The sequence below is a fragment of the Rutilus rutilus genome (genome assembly GCF_951802725.1).
Source record: "Rutilus rutilus genome assembly, chromosome: 5".
NCBI classification, from domain to species: Eukaryota; Metazoa; Chordata; class Actinopteri; order Cypriniformes; family Leuciscidae; genus Rutilus; species Rutilus rutilus.
Genome location: NC_140213.1, coordinates 36,345,427 through 36,364,994, shown reverse-complemented (window position 1 = coordinate 36,364,994; position 19,568 = coordinate 36,345,427). Strand labels below are relative to the sequence as shown.

Below are 19,568 nucleotides of genomic sequence, written 5' to 3'. Positions count from 1 at the left end.
CTGGTAGCTAAGCGTATGGGGTTTATTGTTGTGATTGGTCGTAGTGTTATCCTATTGCGTGCAGTGAGATTTTCAAATGCATGCTTGGTGCCGCCCCTCGAGCTGGCCGATTTTCATTAGTGGACGCCAGACCATTAATCTTTTAGATTTAGGTCTGGATTTCCAGGCTAACCATTTCCCCAAATAAAGACAAGAACCACTGCATAGAGGCAGCCACGTGTCTGTTTGTTTATACATACACTTGTGAACTTGGAACTGAAAAGATGTTAGTGCTCGGAATAGTAAACAGTAGGCAGGCATAAGCACAGCTTCACTTCGGAACATTTTCTTTCAAGTCATGCTGCTCATTTAAGGAGTTCAAGCAAGTCAATTCGTTCAGGACCGCAGCTCCAGCTTTAACAAAGGTGATTCTGGTGCAATAACCCTTTTGACCTACACTGGCACTTTGTGGCTTGGAAACTCCTGCTGTTGAGTGTCATATAAAAACCTATTCTGTAAGCTGCACGTGAGGACAATCACCTCCCAATTTCTCCTGCATCAATATTGGAGCACCGCAGGGTTGCCAGCTCTCTTATTTCCTTCACACTTTTGATAAAAGCACGTAGAACTACAACAAAAGTCAATTTGCAGTAGAGAGACAGTCTGCATTCTCATAAAAGGGAAAAACTAAAACTCAACTCTCTCAAAGCCATGGAATTAGTAATCAACTAAACACTTAAGCAGTGTTTCTTGCACCATTATTCCACTGCTGAATTTCCTGCCCCATGGCAAAACCAATTTAGATTTTAGCTGAGATGTAAGCTTCCAGAGTGAATTTAATATAATGAAAGAGAAAGAATAGGTTCTGCGAAATAATATATAAAATTAAAAATGAAATAGTATTATTTATTAATAATATGATATAACATAATATAATAATAGTCATGTTAAGATGAAATATAACTTCTTAACACGATTATAAGGCCACGCAGAGAAAGTGCTTTTTGCGTATGTGCGTTTGCAGTTGTTCCTACATTTATCAGAAATTTTGAATACATTTTAGTATGAAAGCTTTTGGTGAATCGTGATTTGTTCATGTAAATGTTTCCATGCAGATTTCATGAACAAAATATCAATGAGTTGTAATTAAGGTATTTGAAAAAAACAGTGCAAATGGAAAGAGAAAGTGCGATCTATATTATTTCTCTAAATGAAACATTTGTATTTAAGCCTATTACTAAAAAAAGCACAATACACAATTTCCTAGGGTGAAGTCAGTAGCCTACTTAAAATATATTCGGAAAACTATGTGAGTGACGCTGTCAATGAAACAGTCAAAGAGATTCATGGTCTGAATCAACGTCATGACTTATCAGTTTCAATAGTTGCAATCAGTGCCGGCCCGTGGGGTTGTGGGGCCCTAGGCAAGATCATGAAAATTGGCCCCACTGGAGTAAAAAACTCTCATAACAATTTCATGAAGGAAGAGAAAGCACATGATACGACAATTTCAATATTTAAGTTTGTAAATGTGTATTAAGTGTAGCATTCAAAAATGAAAAAAATATTTACATGAAACTCAAATAAATGAAATAAAATGTATGAATTGTACATAAATTATAATATATATATATATAAAAAAAATTAGGCTATAGATTGCTCAATATATAAGTTTATAAAAGTGTAACATTCAACGTACATATGAAAAAACACTAAGAAACTAAGAGATTTTTAGCATAGCCCTAGCCTAGTACATAAAAGACAGAAAGCACACATAAAAAATAAAGCATATTAATAAAGCATAAATTAAAGGTATTTTTGTAAATGCAGTAGTAATTATGCATAATGACTAGAAATGCAGTAGGCTACTACATTTTAACTTTTTACTGATGATCACAATAATAAAAATGTTTTGTATTATTTAGAAATGTTTAAATATTAATTTGGAAAGAGGGAGAAACCTGTTTTTAGCGGGAAGGGAGAATGGATGGGGTGGGTTAGGACTGCATGATAATAATGGAACTGATAATCACAATTATTTTGCTCAAAATTATAATAGTGATTAATGACCATTATTCTCAGTTGAGAAATTGCAGAAAAAGAGACAGTTAATATAAATTAATTGCATAAATAGCCTATCAAAAGGGGGTAAAACGGCCATTTTGAGGTCTGAGATGGTCCACCTTAATTAAAAAAAACTACGATAACTTCATCAGAGGATTAAAATCTATACAAAATGCATGGGTAGATAATTCTTAACACGCTGAATGTGGCCCAATTTTTCCATGTCTGTCTGTCTGTCTGCGATCATGGGCATTGTTACATTGATTAGTAAAACTAATAATACAGCAATAAATAACGCACTATTTATAGAAGTCAGAAGAACACACCTTTACTTTGAGCTTGTCTTTATTCCTCAACCATTCTCCTCTTCCTTTTTTCAGCTCCAGAAAGATGGCGTTTGGATGCCATTTCTACCACAGTTTAACATATTATTATTTCAATTAACTAAAAATAGCATTGCTGTATGACTACGACTCTGACGAGACTTCGTGACGTTATGACAGACAAGAGGCAATCCAAATATGTGAAGTCGATATTACCATAGAGATTATAATATTTGGTATTTTATTTGACAGCACATTTTCTGTCATGCAAAATGCCTCATATAGGCCTAAGAAATTAAGCATTACTAAAGGGTAAGAGCACCACAAAAAAAATAATAATTTCTCTTGTTTCTAAAACGTGAGCATTTTGGAGAGAAGTGTGGTGGAATCCATGAGTGTGAATACTGTGATAATTACGGTACTCGAGGTCTCCCACTATATCTCGGGCGGTATTATGCAAATTAGCATGTGACGAGCTACTGTGTATATTTCTTAGGTTTTCGTTTTTTATTCGTTCTATTGTTATGTATTTATTATCTTTTTCGGAAATTTGTCATGTTTGAACTATACAGAGCTATCCTTTTTATGTATGTTGTAGGTCTGGGTGATTTATTAGATACTCACCGTCTCTGTGAACTGTATCATGATTAGTCAGGTCCATGCATCTCTGACTGCGAAAGTCGAGATGCACGCACCTGAGTGAATTCTCAATATTATATTTAATTAACGATTAATAAAATATAATATTTGTTAGATACAGGGGCCCCCTCTGGCAAGGCGGGGCCCTAGGCGACCGCCTATGTCGCCTAATGGACGGGCCGGCTGTGGTTGCAATAACTCACTGAACTGAATTTTATTTCTGTCAGTCATATCTGGTTCAGAATAAACCAACAGTTCTCAACCGAGTCCCACTAGGGGTCTTAGCAAACTTTCAAGGGAGCCTCAAGATGACTTAAAATTAGGGCTGAACGATTAATCGCAAAAAAAACGCACGCGATTTGCGATTATTTTATGCGCAGCTTGTCAGTGGAGTGCGGCTGATTGGTAGTAAATACTGCCCCATTTGAACGCCAGAGGGCGCTCTCATGCAAACACGATATATTTGCCCTGCCGCAGAAGTACAATAATGCGCATCATTCCAGGAAATCCCTATCGCTGTAGCTGAATAAACAGAAGATTGAAACGCTTTGATTAAACATGACTTATAAATACAGACTGCCTTATTCTGTGTAAGAAGGCACATCATCTCACAGAAGGAGGAGCTCAGCTGTCGTTATGAAGTGAGTTTGGAGTAAATGCATGTTATTAAATGTTGTCTGTTGTTGGACGAGGTTCATAAATGCTTCTCATGTTTTGGAAAGATGTTTGACGCGTGTTGTTTTTTTAAATGCACGTTATAAGTGACTCAAACTCACAGTGCTTTCAGATGGAGCAGCATTTACAGAGCCGTACATCAATGACAAACTTGTCGCATCAATGACAAATTTAAAATCGCGACAAATTTTAAAATCGCGATAAGCCATCTCGATTTAAGTGCGATTACATGGAAAGTGCGATTAATCGTTCAACCCTACTTAAAATGATATCAAATTAGACAAAAAAAGCATTAAAATAAGTCCAAACAACTAAAAATCCATCATGTATAGTTGTAGAAGGAGACAATGACGAAGAAGATTAGGTTAAAAGTCTTTAATAGCAAACTCAGACAGTAAATCCAACAAATCCAGCCGAGATAGTTCAACTGATGCTTTAACGAGAACAGACAACATAACACTGAAAAGAGAGCAACTTAAGTACAAACCAGATGAGGGAAATAATGATGAACACCTGTGCAGATCAAATTAATTACCATGACAACTGATAAAGTGGCAGGAAACTGAACAAAGAAACACATGTGACAGTAAATAACAAACTAAAAGTCCATGAAAATGAAACTAAGAATTTAACGGAGAAACAAAGAAAGTTATGAGGCCTTTGAATATTGTTGTGAACAATGGGGGTATCAACTGGAATACACAATCACTAGCCTGGTTTCTGTTACAGATTTGCACAAAACTTTTGCAATATTTCCTAAATGTCAATAAAAAAACTATTGCGAAATGACGGCGTTTCCATTAACCGATGTTATGCGACTAAAAAGTAAATTTTATCCCTCGCAATAAGTAAAAACAAAGCCTGAGGCTAACTTAACGTCCTTAGCTTGCATTAGCCTGTTGTATTTTAGTTTTACTAGCACTCATCATGTGTCAATTCTGGCCAAGTATTTTGTCCTTCGGATGAGACGTTAAACCAAGGTCCTGACTCTCTGTGGTCCCAAAAAAATCCCAGGCATAACCCCGGCATCCTGGCCAAATTTGCCCAGTGGCCTCTGTCCATCATGACCTCCTAAGCATCCCCATATATATATATATATATAGATTGAGGAGATTTCCCCTTCCATGTAAAGCGCTTTGAGTGCCTAGAAAAGCGCTATATAAATGTAATGAATTATTATTATTATTAGGTTGAAATACTTCAATTTTATTTTCCCTATCCCACCAGCACTGCTTTTGCAGAGGTTTCCAAGATACTTTTGTTTGAGAGCTTTCCATTTGGAGCATAATACTTGCCAATTGTTTCTGGAAGCTCTTCTCCTTCATACTGTATCTGCTTCAAGGTTTTTATAAATTGTGGCATTTCTTTGTTGTTTAGAATCCATTACTGCCGTAATAATTTTGTCTTTTATGATTTTAATAAAGAACTCTGTATTGTCTTTTGTTCAAATATACTGCGCCTTCTTTAAATAATGATTTTGTGACTTTTACGTTCACGTTTCCATTGCAGTTTTGAGAAATATTTGATTTTCAAATTGCATGAAAAACCACCTCATGCGATATATGGGAGTTTTTGCTAAATTGACGTGCTTCCATTGGGCATATTTTCAATTCGCAATTTCAATTTTGCAATTTGAAGGGTAATGGAAATGCAGCCACTGTCTAACATGCACATTTGTAAACCAATGTTAAAAATTATAATTTGTATGGTCTGCATTATTTAAATCAGTGTAATTAGCGAAACATTTCTAATCCAATTATATATGCAGGTACTGGTTTGTTGTAAACTTTGCTACTTAATTTATATGGGTTGACAAAACTTGGCATCAACGGAACACCTCTACAAGCGCACACAATCTTCATCTAGTTTTTCCTTTATTCCGTTCTTTGACTGCGTCACTTTGGCCTCATCATGCTGAGTTTGGGTGGTTTCTGCCTACTCAATGGGAAACCTGCGGCACATTGTTCAGATTGCGCTGTGTATTGTTCACTCTATTCTGCCTTATATTAAGGACCCAGGCCAGAGAACAGTGGCTAAGATCATTGCTAACCCTGCAACACCACCTGTTCCAGGAACTCCCCTTCTGGCAAATCATACAGCCAAAATGCAAAACTGCAACGCAACACCGAAACACCGAAACCACTCACGACTTGCACCTGTACCGACACCATCTGGCCCTCTGTAATACTCTGTCCAACATAGCATGAGCAGGACATGTACAGCATTAGCTAGTCTGTCACTGATGGGTGTGTGGAGACTATGATCGGTCACGAGGAAAATTAAACTAACTTTGGTTTGAACTGCAAGACAGGCTAAATCTCATGAAACTCACAGAGATGAATGTGATGCAGAGCTGTAAAACGGCTTTAAATGTTCCCTTACTTTATGTGCTTGAGCACAGTCCGATGATTCATTTATCAGTTAAAATTTTCTAGCATATGTAAATTATGAACTCAGCTTTCATTATCTCTTCTTGCGTGTAATCAAGTGGATACACCTGCAATATAAAATATTCTGATGGGTGTAGCGGTAAGTAAATTTCCAGGTAAAGCCAGCTCTTTTTAGAAGGTTTCCATCAAATAACAAGGATTATGTTGTCTTTTTTGTTGCAAACACAAATCTGCTCTTTGCTTGATGCATTGGCAGTAGACATTTAGCTAAATTAAAAACACTGAGTTCATGACATCATACTAAATATTTTATTCCCCTCTACATTTTTTTCAATTCAGGCCAATTTCAACATGCCTTAGTGTATAATTTTAAATAAATAAAATAAATAAATGTGCCAATTAATCATCTCTCTTGGCAAAACAGGTAAATTTCTTTTGTGTAGTCCGATACCAGCTCTTTGGAGATCAGATCAGTACTGAGTTTTGGACTTGGAGATATGGCCTAGGGCCACAATGATTGACTACTCATCTAATCCTCCACCTATGACAAGTTCATTAGGGCCCGAGCACCGATCCTTAATCCTTTGACATATAAGAGGTCTTTTTAAATTATTTACAATTATTGGCACCCCTAGAATTTTTTACGAGTAAAATATCTCTGAAGTATATTCCCATTAATATTTACCTTTTTTTAGCACACCAGGGTGACTAGGAACATGAAATTGTCTAGCTATGACTTCTTGTTTCACAGAAGTTTAAATGTGAGGAAACACAAAGGCCAAATTACCTTAACCATCCATCACAATGAGTAAAACCAAAGAATATTGTTCTGATGTGCATCAAAAGATTGTTGAGCATCACAAAATAGAAAGTGGCTGTAAGAAAATAGCTAAAGAATTGAAAATCCCCATTTTGACCATCAGGGCAATAATTAAGAAGTTCCAATCAACTAAAGATGTTACGAATCTGCCAGGAAGAGGATGTGTGTCTATATTGTTTTAATGCACGGTGAGGAGGAAAGTTTGAGTGGCCAAAGACTCTCCAAGGATCACAGATGGAGAATTGCAAAGATTACTTGAGTCTTGGGGGTCAGAAAGCCTAAAAAAAATATATCAAACAACCCCTACATCACCACATGTTGTTTGGGAGGGTTTCAAGAAAAATCCTCCTCGCTCCTCCAAAAATAAACTCCAGCATATTCAGTTGTCAGACATGACTGGAAATGAAAGCTTTAGCGTAAGTTCTACCGGGAAGACTCAACTGTTATGTCACTTATTACCTTCTCATCTATCCAATCATGTTGTAATACTTGTAGTATAAAAGATCGGTACTTACACATGTCTGAGTTCGCAGATGCTGATGCCTACAGTACATTCACCTCCATCCTCCCCACCACCACCAGGATGGTCCCTTCCCAAACCTCCCAGGGGGTCGGCTGCGACCCTGCCTTCGTCTTCAGGCAAGAAATGCCTGATTCCGGATTGCGAGTTACGGACGGGGCCTACGCCAGAGAACTTTATATCATAATACTTGCTTGCTGGGCTGTTAATAAATCCATACTTGTTACGTTATTTTGCCTCCCGAGTCTTTCTGGTAGAACTTCAAAAGTGACCGGATTCTATGGTCAGATGAAACAAAAAAAGGGCTTTTTGGCAGCAAACCCACCAGATGTGTTTGGTGCAAACAGGGATGAAGAGTACCCCATGCCTACGGTTAAATATACTGCTGGATCTTACATGTTGTGGGCCTATTTTTTTGCTGGAGGTCCTGGACATCTTGTTCAGATACATGGTATAATGGATTCTAGCAAATATCAACAGATAAAAAAATCAAAACCTGTCTGCCTCTGCTAGAAATCTTATAATGGGCCGTGGTTGGATCTTCCATCAGGACAACGATCCAAAACAAACATCAAAATCAACACAAAAATGTGTTACAGAGCACAATATGAAGCTTCTGCCATTACCGTCCCAGTTCCCTGACCTGATGAGTGGAGTGAACTGAAGAGAAGAAGCACCAACATGGAGCTGGGAATCTGAAGGCTCTGGAGAGATTCTGTATGAAGGAATGGTCTCTGATTTCTTGTCAGTTGTTCTCCAAACTCATCAGGCATTATAGAAGAAAACTCAGAGCTGTTATCTTGGCAAAAGGAGGTTGCAACAAATAATTGTGGCCAGCGTGTTTTGGAGAAAAGCATTTATTTCATAATGTGATTTACCCCCCACTTTCAATTCTTTTACTTCAACGAAAGGTTCGATTTTTGCGAATTTTTTTGAATGAAAGATCAAAAGGATAAACAATGCAGATTTATTTTTTACAGCCATTTTTGATCATATTTACCAGGGGTGCCATTAATTCTGACCACAACTGTATACTATATACAGTTCTTACTGGCCTCCGTCCATTACATATGTGTTCATTGTGTTTGAACTTGTTTGGAGGATGGCATTTGGCATTGCTCAGGGATCTTGCTGCGGGTGCTCTCAGGCGAGAGCGTGTCATGTTTGCTGAGAGCGACGAAAGGAAAGGGCGTGTGGAAAGCCTTTATATGGACATGGTTTGGATGTGTTTCATGCAAATTTCTAACCTCGGGCGGTTGCTCATTTAGAATACTCCAAATTCATTAACGTACGAACGATGTTAAGAAAAACATCTTGTTGTTACTTTCAATATATCTTGTTTTGTGTCCCACAGAAGAAAGACAGTATGTCATACAGACTTGGTATTACATGAGGGTAGGGCATACCTGTCAACATTTGGATACCAAAATACGGGAAATCTGAACGGGGGGGGGGGGGGGGGGGGGGGTTCTTTATTTATTTTGTTTTTTTTTATTTATATCATGTTTCTTTATTTATTTTTATCAATTGCAACAATTAACTGCATTAATTAATCACGATTAATTGCCATTAAAAAAAACTTACTTTTTAACATTTTATAATGTAATAATTTCACAATTAATCTCCAAATTAAGGTAGAAAAACATAAAACAGTATATTTTAAACATTTGTCTAACAGGTAGGAAAAATATACAGAAATTGAAGTTATCAAACAGTTTGCACTGCATACAATTTAAATTGTACATAGATTAATCCTTATTAAAGTAAAAAAAGATCTTTAGTCAAGAGCAGTGAGTGCTTTTCTCTGTTACCTTTGTTCTTTGATTAACTTTACTGACAGAAAGCTTTATTGGCTACTGTCTCTTTAAAAACAGCCGCTGACGGATCTCACACGCGTCTCATTCTCTCACAACTCTTTGCTTTCATTTACGACTTTTTTTAAAACTAATTTAAGACTGCTCAGACTGCTCTTATGAGGATACTCGACAAAACGGACATTTTGACATAACTGCGTGTGTTAATGCCATCTCTCTCATGTTCGTCCATCCTCGGATGCTGCTGTTCTTCTTCGCGCGATTTTTTCCCCCTAACTACTTCAGTGGAAATCCCGCCCTGCAGCCGATTCTAAAGATTTTATTGGTCATGTGAATCACAGTACTGATTGCCTACACCAAACACTGATCCCTAAACCTACCCGTCATTGTAACCTTAACCAATGAAATTAGCTGCAGGGCGGGATTTTCGCTTAACTGGTTTGCGCCCATTGGGATTTTAAAAAAAAAAATATTATAGAAAGATTAAAAATACGGGAGAAATACGGGAAAATATTTAAACGGGATGATAGCGGGATAGCAATGTAAAATACGGGAGAATCCCGGGAAAAACGGGAGGGTTGACAGGTATGGGGTAGGGTTGCACAGTATATCGGTACTGGGAAAATATAGGTATATATTTTATTTAAAATGGTACGATATCATGATTTTGCTCATTTCGGTACTTATGCTGCTGTTCCGAAATTCACTGCTAGGTGGTAGTGTGCTACCCAAACTGATGTGGAACCGGCAAATGTGACAACATAGAGGAACAAAATGGATAAAGCAGTTGAATCTCACTCAACACGGCCAAAACCAATCAATAAAGAGGGCAGAAGAAGTGAAATTGAAATGGAATTACTTTGCTTATAAAACTGATGAAGAACCATCAAACCTTGCCAAGCATCAGTCACTCGCCCAACGTGACTTGTATAAGACATTTAGAGATCGACAGGTGAGTGCATCTAATTTAGACATTTATTTTCTTTTAACACTGATCAACGTACATACATAAGATCATATCGTTTAAATAACACAATGTTACAGCGTGCGTTTGACATGCTAGAACCAATGATGTTTAGATCTCATAATATTTGCCCTTTACTTTAGGTAGGTCTAACAGAATAAAGTAATCAAATGTAAAATAACAAAGTCTTCACTTTTAATACATTAAACGGGTAAATCCTTACAATTAAAGTTACAAAAGTTATTTAGTGACAGACAGCAGCATGTATTAGGCTGCTGCTGTCACAGATCCGATATACTACATGCGATGACACATATACTTACACTATTTACATTAACGCAAGACATAACCGATTGTGTTAATGTGAATACCGACGGACAGTTTGACAATTATGTGTGTATTTGACCGTATGAGGAAAAACAACTCACTTTGAAATGCGCAATCTCTTTATAGGTGGCTTGTGTGTGTGTTGTTGGTATGAGCGCAAAGAAAAACCTTTGTCTTTCAAAGAGCTCCAAAGTACTACTGAATGATATAAAATCGATTGGATGTTCAAATTGGCAAGGTTTGAAAAGACATGGGCAAGTGATTTGCGTCATCTGTCCCGAAACGCAAGTGAAAGTGTTGTATTGCAGCACGCAGCTCGTTTACAGTGCAGGGGTGATGTCTTTTTAATTTGCTCATTTTGAGAGATAGATAGGGGAGACTCAGTAGACTACTGCTGAAATTACTTCTCACAAGAAAGTTTTCAAATTACCGATTTGATGTGATAATCTGTGTTGATTAATTTGCGGTACCTTCCTGCTTTATAAGCGCATTCAGACCCATATGGTATCGTTTTAATATCAATACTACGGTATTAGGTTGAAGCCAAAATTGTGGTATCGAGCATGAGGGTGTGAATACATTTATGCCAAAGACCGATTAGTCGACTAGTCGTTCAGGGGAAAAAAAACTGTCTTATTTTTAAGATGTTTAGCTTCACTTTCACAGTATACTGTGAATAAGTGTGTGTCTCTCCAGCACTTGGTGAGTGAGAGTTTGCAGGATGCTCATGGCATACAAACACCCTCGGTTCAGAGTCCTTGCTGACTCAAACAAAGGAAAATTTACACCTGCAGCCCTGGGGAGGAGAAAAGGAGAGAGAGTATAAGACAGCATGGGGGAAGGACGGGGCAGAGAGAGGTAACAAGAGTAAAGGTGAGAAAAGGCAGAGAAAAGAAGCTCAAAAGAAGAAAAGCAAAGGTAGAATTTAACATTTAACTCTTTTCCCTCCAGCTTTTTTTTAAAAAGTTGCCACTGCTAGCATTTTCACAAAATTTCTAATGGCCCCCAGAATATTTTGTTGTATGAATATCTGAACATGTAATAAATCAAAAGAAAGAACAGTGAGTCTCTGCTTTAAAAAAGAAAGAAAAAAAAAGTATTATTCTACCTTAAAGGTGCTGTAGGACATCTGGGAAAATGCTAACTTTAGCCTGATAGCGTAAAAGCGTACGTCCCACCCTCCCTGCAAATCGCCGTCCAAAGCCACGCCTCCTGAAAGCATGAACGTGCACAGCCAAGAAGACCGGAGACATTGTTACTGCAATACCAATATCATGTGTCATTCACCGGTGAAAAAACTTTATAGTACAGTTAGTAACACTACAATACCAAACGTAAACAAATTCTTAAAAACAGAATTAGATGCAGCAAGTTTCCGGTTTGTTTAGCTAGCAAAACTTGTTCTCGCTCTGTCTGCACAGCGTACGTGAATGCGCTGACTTATTATGTCTGTGTGAACAGCCTGCGCAGTCGCATGCAAACACACATTGACCGAAAGGGAACACATGCTATAGGACCGTTCGGACCAAACGATACGCTTGAACGAACATTTTATGGTCCTACGATTCCACAGATGACATATATTTATAAAAATACATTTAGACCGCTTAACAGAGTGATTGCTATCAGGATATGAGGAGAATCACCTACAGCACCTTTAATGCATTATTTTTTTATCAACCCTTGAATGTGGGTAAGTTTCATTTTGAGCAAAAAGCTGAGAAAAATGCATTTTTCCATTCCATTCATGAGTCCAACAACACACCCAAAGCTAGCACAGTCCTATACCTCGTCCTGGTCGACATTTCATTCGGTAACATTAGGCACTTTTGATTTTTATGCTGTTTAATGTTGATGATCGTGTTATTTTACATATGCATCTGCTTACATGCTATTGCTTGTTTCTGTTTCTTCTTCACATGATTTTGATCAGGAGATTCAGTACTCTTTCAGAAGATGTGTCATAGCTCCCCCTACCATATAACAGTGAAAACACAGAAAGCCGGAAATTCCATCAATGGCGGGGAGAGGGTTAAGAAAGCAGAGGGAAAACTATAAAAAGCAGGGCTAGAGTGCATCTACTGTAGGACAAGAGGGAAAAAAAAGTTAAATATCTATAGGAAGGAGTGAAGCACAGATCCATAGGGAAGGAAGATCATGGATGCTCAGATTCTCTTGACTATCTGATGTTTTATCCCAAACTATAAAGGTTAGTTAATTTTTTTTATATATATAATAAACTGTTACAAACCTGCAGAAGGTATACCCATGCGTACACATAATACCATTCTAGGAGCACTGCTTCAGACTTATCTAGCTGCCGCAAAGATAAAGGGTATTAGCGCATATGAATCCAGATAAAACTCATCTTATCACCTTACAAGAATGTATTTATTGTTATCTAAACAATATAAAAAAGGTGCTGCTTGGGATTATGAGAATACAGCCTGCTCTCAAACACACAAGCTACTTAACCTCTCTGGATCGATTCCCAATTGGTTGTCAGATTAAACAAGTTCAGATGCTACTCCATAAATGTTTTGTATCTTTTATCTATCCATATCACGCTTAACACACAAAACACAATTTCATTTGCACTACAGAGTTCAGAATTCACAATGAGAGTGTGTATACAGAGGCCCCAAAAGTATTCGGACACTTAAATCACACTTAAAATCCCTGAATGATGTAGCATTTGATTCAAATGATCAAACCAAGTGGCATCTACAAACAAATTATGCAAGACCTTACAATAGATTTTACTTCACTTTACTTCACCAATGACTTTCAGTGGATAGATTTTCAAATAGATTTACATACAGTAGTTGCACAACTATGGGCATGTTCCACTAATAATTGGCAACTAGAAATTGTAAAAATACTTCTTTTCTTGATTTTTAACAAAACAGTATATCTATTGTTTTATAATTTCAAAACTTTTTGGGAAGCATTTTGAAAAGTGTGCTTGTGCAACTTTTCTGTAAATGAATGCTACATGGATGGTTATATTTTGTTGTCTCATTCCTACATATTTATGTATTCCTCAAGTATCCAGATAATTTCTGAGACCACTGTACATTCATATAGATTATTTTAGATCTAGAACTTAAGCTGCATAAGCTACAGGGGTCTGTTTAGGTCACACTGATGTCAAAAGTTCAGACAAGCCTGTGGGTTCTTGAATTTATTCAGTTTTTCTCTATTGGCTCATTGTGAGTTTGCTCACAGTGTTTCTCACTTCTGTTCATGTTTCCTGTTTACTAGAGATTTGCGGCCTTGTCTTTCCGGATCTGATATTGAGATCTAAACTAAAGTCTTGTTGTATATAATTTATAGGGGAATAAAACTAAATAAAAAGTTTTATGCCTGTAAACATACAGAAGTGTGAAACATCAATCTGTACATCTTCACATTCGACTGCACAAAGAATTGAAAGTGCTGTGAGAGACAGAGGAGGTCATCTTTTTATCACTCAGTGAACACATGCACACACATGCATACACACACACACACACACACAAATATGTGTGCAGAGATGAATGACTCCACGCTCAGGCCATTCCTTTTCTACCATGCTGGTGACACTGACAAACGGCCCGGCAGTGTGAATTAAATATGACAGTCCTGCTGCTTCCAGCGGGACTCTGCCCGTTGGATGCTATGCTGGCGTAACTGCATAGACACTGCCAGATCTTACCTTGACATATACACAAGCACACCCAATCACACACAAAGTACTACATTTTCCATTCAAAACACATGGAGCGAAACTTCAGGCAAATGAAGCTACAGTCGGCGGCCTACCCCTTACACTTTGGACAGTGTGAGGTATCTGCCTAAGGGCGTTTAAAATTCATAGTCATTTAACAGCAAAAAGGTCTAGTCTTCTCAAGCGGACCCCCCTGTGTGCCTGCTGACATTCGAGAGGTCTCTATGGAGCTGGTTCATTATTCTCAATGTATGTTTGCTGACATTGTGGAGGCATTGCTGGTCCAGTTCATTACTCTCTGGGTATTTACTGACATTGGGGAGCCCTGCTGAGGTGCATTCATTATTTCTTACTAGGAACAGCACACACATGTCTGTTTGAAGACCAGAAACTCACCTCCAATGACAAACTCGCGTTCTACCTGAGGAGAAGGGGGTCTATTTTATAGGGGATCTAATTTAGCATAGAATTTATTCAGATCATATAGGCTTAAAGGCTTAATTCAATCCCAAAATTGAACATTTTGTCATCATTAAAATAAAAACTGCATCATATAAAGCAATCATATCTCTTCATAAGACTTAAACTGCTCGATTCATATATTCATTTTAAGATGCTTTTATGACTTTTTTGGATCTTCTAAGCTTTGGTTACCTGGACTTTCACTGGAGAGACAGAAACCTCTCAGGTTTCATTAAAAATATCTAACGTTGTTTTTCAAAGCTTACCCAACAAGAGGGTGAGTACATGATCATCACTTGCTCAACCCTAATGTTGTTTCAAACTTGTATGACTTCATTTCTTTGTTGGAACACAAAAGATATTCTGAAGAAAATAAAAGTCATAATGGTTTGGAACAACATGATGACAGACTTTTCATTTTTAGGGTGACCAATCTCCAGATATTTTGTATGCACTCACCCTATTCTCCTCCTCTCTGAGGTCCGGCATGGTGCTGATGCACAGGCTGATCACTGTCACCGCCACCATCACCACAGACAAACAAGCAAATATCTTTCCTGGCAAGCCCGACTGAGGGTTCTCCACCATGTCCCTCAGATCGTTCATGAACTTGTGGTAACGTGTCTCCACTACAGGTGGGCGCAGCTGCATACCGCGCTGACGGCGCTCCTCTTCCCGCCGCTCGAGCTCGGCGACCTCCTCAATGCGTGTGTACATCTTGCGCTTGCAGCAGCGCTCCATGTAGGTCATCTCTACGCCCCAATAGTTGAGCTCCTCGTGCAGCGAGAGTGCGCACATCTCCCGTAACATACGTAGCTTTCCTGCTGCTAGGAAGTTGAGGATTACACGAAATGCACTGGGGCTACGGTCGAAGAAGAATTCACGGCAGGCCTCGTCGTAATCGTCACAGACGCGAGCGATTTCCTCAGGGCTGCTGCAGGGTTTTAGACGTCCTAAGCGTGTCAAGGGGAACTGCTCCAGCGTACTCCAAGGGAATGTGTAACGGTTACCCCCCACATTGATGAGGGCCTGCAGGCCGTGGTCTACAGAAATCAGATCTTCTGGTCGGCGGATGAACTGAGCGCGCTGATAATACTCTCCCTTGATGGTCTCGGTTTCTGGGATCTCAGTAAAGATGTGGTCCAAGCTGCTGTCGTCACTGACCGAGAGGTTGCTAAAGTCATGATTGGCGTTGCTGATGATTGGCATGATGGCATTGAAAAGGAAAGTTGATCAAAGTGATGGGCGAAGCTCAGGTCGTTTCAGTGTTAGCCTGATACCTGGGTGCTGGGCATTGAGGTGTTTATTTGAAGGTAAATCCCATAGGATCTTGTGCACAGTTCAGTGAAGAGCCAAACAGCCCACATCATTTGCACCCTGTTGGAGACAAAGAGACAACAAAACTTAAAGAGGTAAAATAGTAGTGTTCATAAAATCAGTTTGATATAGAAGTTTGAAATAGTACTATAACTTTGTTAAAATTACGTAGAAATTGAATCATATACATATTTACAGCCTTGCTTTTCGTATTTCAATAATGAAGGACACTCTAGTGTCTGGAGGCTGGGTGTATTAGCAGAGACCTCCAGATATCCCACAACTCTAAACAGAGATTGAATAATTTGCTGTTGTTTCATTATGCTAGGGTGGGAGTGATAAACTATTTATTAATAGAAGCATATTCCCATTGGGAGCGAGGCTTGCTTTACTGTGTGGAAAGTTAATTGAGGAAAGTGTGTTGAGCAGCCCGGTGCAGTGGCTCTATCAAGAACAATTCTCTCCAGTACAGGCTGATGAGCAGAATGTGAGGGGAGCAAGATCCTTCACAATCACACATAAGCAGGTGTTAAAATAGGGTGGAAATTAGGAAGGATGTGAACCAAGCAGACAATGCATGATAATTGCAAACGTGTCTAAACAATGGCAAAATAATGGGCATACCTTTATAACAGCATGCAAGAAGGGTCGGGGGCCTCTTCTGTTGCCTTTAAAAAGCTTATTTAAAAATCCACTACACTCCTGAGTGATTTATTGACTGTAGTCCTTTTTTTATTTTTATTATTATACTGTAACTTTAACCATAAAAAAACAAACACCAAAACATTTCCACAATGTCTATGTCTGCCATCTGGTTGCAAAGAGCATTTTTGACAACCAATCAAAATAGTTTATTCCAACAAATCCTTTTGCAAGCAAAATTTTAATCCCTATATTTTAGTATACATAGTATACATTAACATAGAATTAAAAAGTCTATGTAACACATCTAGCAAGAGTTACATTAAATTTGTTCCTATAGGCTGTATGTTGAAATCTGAAACGATCTCAGAATTTGTCAACAGACTGCTGAGGGCAGCACAAAACTGCATTTTTATATTCAAATATTTCTTCAAGTAGCCTACCAAAAGAATCGTTCGTGGAATTGTAATCGTTTAAGACTAATCAGAATCGTTTAAGACGAATCGTCACTACCTTACGATTCCAATAGCCATATATCATATCCCATCAATACATAACATTTATAGGCTAAAGAATTTATGAAAATTCCTGGCTCAATCATAACCCATAATATAAAAAAAATATCATACAATATGATAAAGTTCAAACGCTGCTGAATTTAAATGTATTATCTCTGAAAATACATACAAATGCTCAAATAACATTATTCTGAAGACATGTGTAAGATATGTCAATCTATGAAAGCATACATCAAATAAAGCTAAAGCGAAACGCACCACTGACATCCTAAAAGTTGATAAATACGCAATATAGGCGAAATGTAGCCTACAATGATTCTATAAGTTTAAAAAATAAAATCTACAAGAGCAAGTAGAAACTCCCTGTACTCACCGCTCGCCACGACTCCGGTCCTCACTTTCTTCAGCAGAGACATATTCTGTGCATATTGCTCCATAACAGGATAAACGAACTCACTTTAGTAGTTACTTAACGCGTCTTGGTGGAATGCTGAAGTTAGAGGCGGGGAAATGATCACAGCGCGAATATTCTTCGCTGACACATCATCACTGTCCCGCGCGCCGCTCAGAGTCACTATCACTGCATAGACCCGAGCGAGCGAGTGTGTGTGAACGCCGGTCGGTCGCGCGCCCCTCTCGCTCCTTGACAAAAGCACTGTAAGTTTAAAGGGAAGTCTAAATCATAGTGGGGATGTACTGAAATCAAACCCTGGTCACGTACTTCTTCGCACTCCGACAATAAACAGCAGATTATTTTATTACAGGTTTCGGTTTTAAACTAGTTTTAGATGTGCACGTCACTGAGCGTCACCACTGAGACATGATGAATTATTACACTCGCAATGAACACTTGAACCTCTTCCCTGGTGACAATGGCGTTTTCAATCTATTTCTGAATCCGGTAACTGTATGAAGATCATAAGGCAAAATAGCCTGCTTTCCTAATAGAAAATTTGTTTCATGGCTCATGAGGTTGTTTCATCAACAGCAATATTCCATTAAAGTTCATAGCCTATATCTACAGGTAAGTGCATATCTGTGTTTGCTGAAATTATGATGTCTATTTATGCGTTGCAGTGCAAACACCCCGGGACAACCCAATTAGTTTGATTCAGTATTTGCCTACATGCTGTTCACCTGGCAGCACTATTATGGAGCTTACAAACAGACGCATACAAAGTGTGCATACTGGACTCATTAGGTTGGGCATGCCTAGGGAAATACTAAAATAACTAAGCAGTTTGCACAGGTCCTGGTGGCATATGAATGGAAAGTGAGACAGCTGGCATTGTGCACTTGGCCTCTCCATCATTGGATGCCAAGGGTCTGCAGCACACATTAAACCCATGAATGATTACACAGATATGCACTGCTGATATGCATCCACCCCCTAATTTTTTGTACCCCTTCAATCATGTATATGTGCCACAAAATAAAAGCCATTCTGAGGTTCAGTGTATTTTCTTATATCTGTGCACTAAAAATTGAAACACTTTTCACTCTGAAATCTAGTAAATAATGAAATAATTACAAAGAAAATATGGCACGTACAAAGACTGAAATAGTTTTTTTTTTAAACAGACTGAATTATTCTTTATACAACTTTATACAACCTTTTTCTTACTACTATTAGTACTGCTTACTGCTATTTCTATTATTATAAACTATGAAATCGCATCTTAGTAAGATATGTCAACATTTGAACTGCTTTAAAGTGGTTAATTTATTTTTACATTTGTATCATTAGATATTCGAGTAAGTTGATACCCAATACTTACATTTAAAAGTGTAATCGTCACCAGCGTGCAATATATTCTGGGGTTGGATAGGAAGTAAAGGATCCATCTTTTGTATCCTTCATTGCCCGGGAAATGAAGGATGCATTTCAATGCAATTGAAGAAGCCCTTGAATTGGGATAGCCTTCGTTGCTCCGCTGTGACGCAATCTGCTTTTGAAGTTATATCATTGTGAACCCCCTTGTCAAAATACAATGTTCCTTGTTGTCTGCCAGACGACACCCTTGTGTGATTTATACACACACACACAAACGGGTGGCTTCATCAAGGATACAGTGGTTAAAGTGATGGCCCTACAACATTTAACAGAGAAAGAGACTGTTTGAGAATGAGAGGAAAAGTAAAGGAATCAGTTGGAGGATTAAACTGTAATCCCCAGCGACAAAGGGATGGGGTTAGGGGGACAGGGCGTGGAGTAGCTCTGGCATCTGATGGGCAGTTGTGTATCCCACTGACATCCGTTTGATCCAGTGTATATTTTGATCAACATAATTGCTCCTCAAGCCGATGTGTGAATAGCTAGATTACTGCCAATCAGTGGTCTGCCAGAATGGAGAAGAATGAGTTATAGAGCTGTGAGACTTTCTCAATCCCAATAATGTAGGTGT

General features: G+C 38.3%; 1 protein-coding gene across 2 annotated transcripts in view; it reads right to left on the bottom strand.

Annotated features, from left to right (window-relative positions):
* The window catches only part of kcng4a (potassium voltage-gated channel, subfamily G, member 4a), a 33,185-nt gene extending 13,895 nt beyond the window's left edge, over positions 1 to 19,290 (bottom strand). The window contains exons 1-2 of one of the 2 annotated variants that reach the window (XM_084408644.1): positions 18,942 to 19,290; positions 15,146 to 16,063 (exon numbers count right to left, since the gene is read on the bottom strand). In XM_084408644.1, coding sequence (XP_084264770.1) covers positions 15,146 to 15,895 — 750 coding nt within the window. In that variant the 5' untranslated portion in view covers positions 15,896 to 16,063; positions 18,942 to 19,290. Of the gene's footprint in view, positions 1 to 15,145; positions 16,064 to 17,536; positions 17,911 to 18,941 lie in introns of those variants that run through there. The other variant, XM_084408643.1, reaches the window with a different exon arrangement.
* Positions 19,291 to 19,568: the final 278 nt, after the last annotated feature.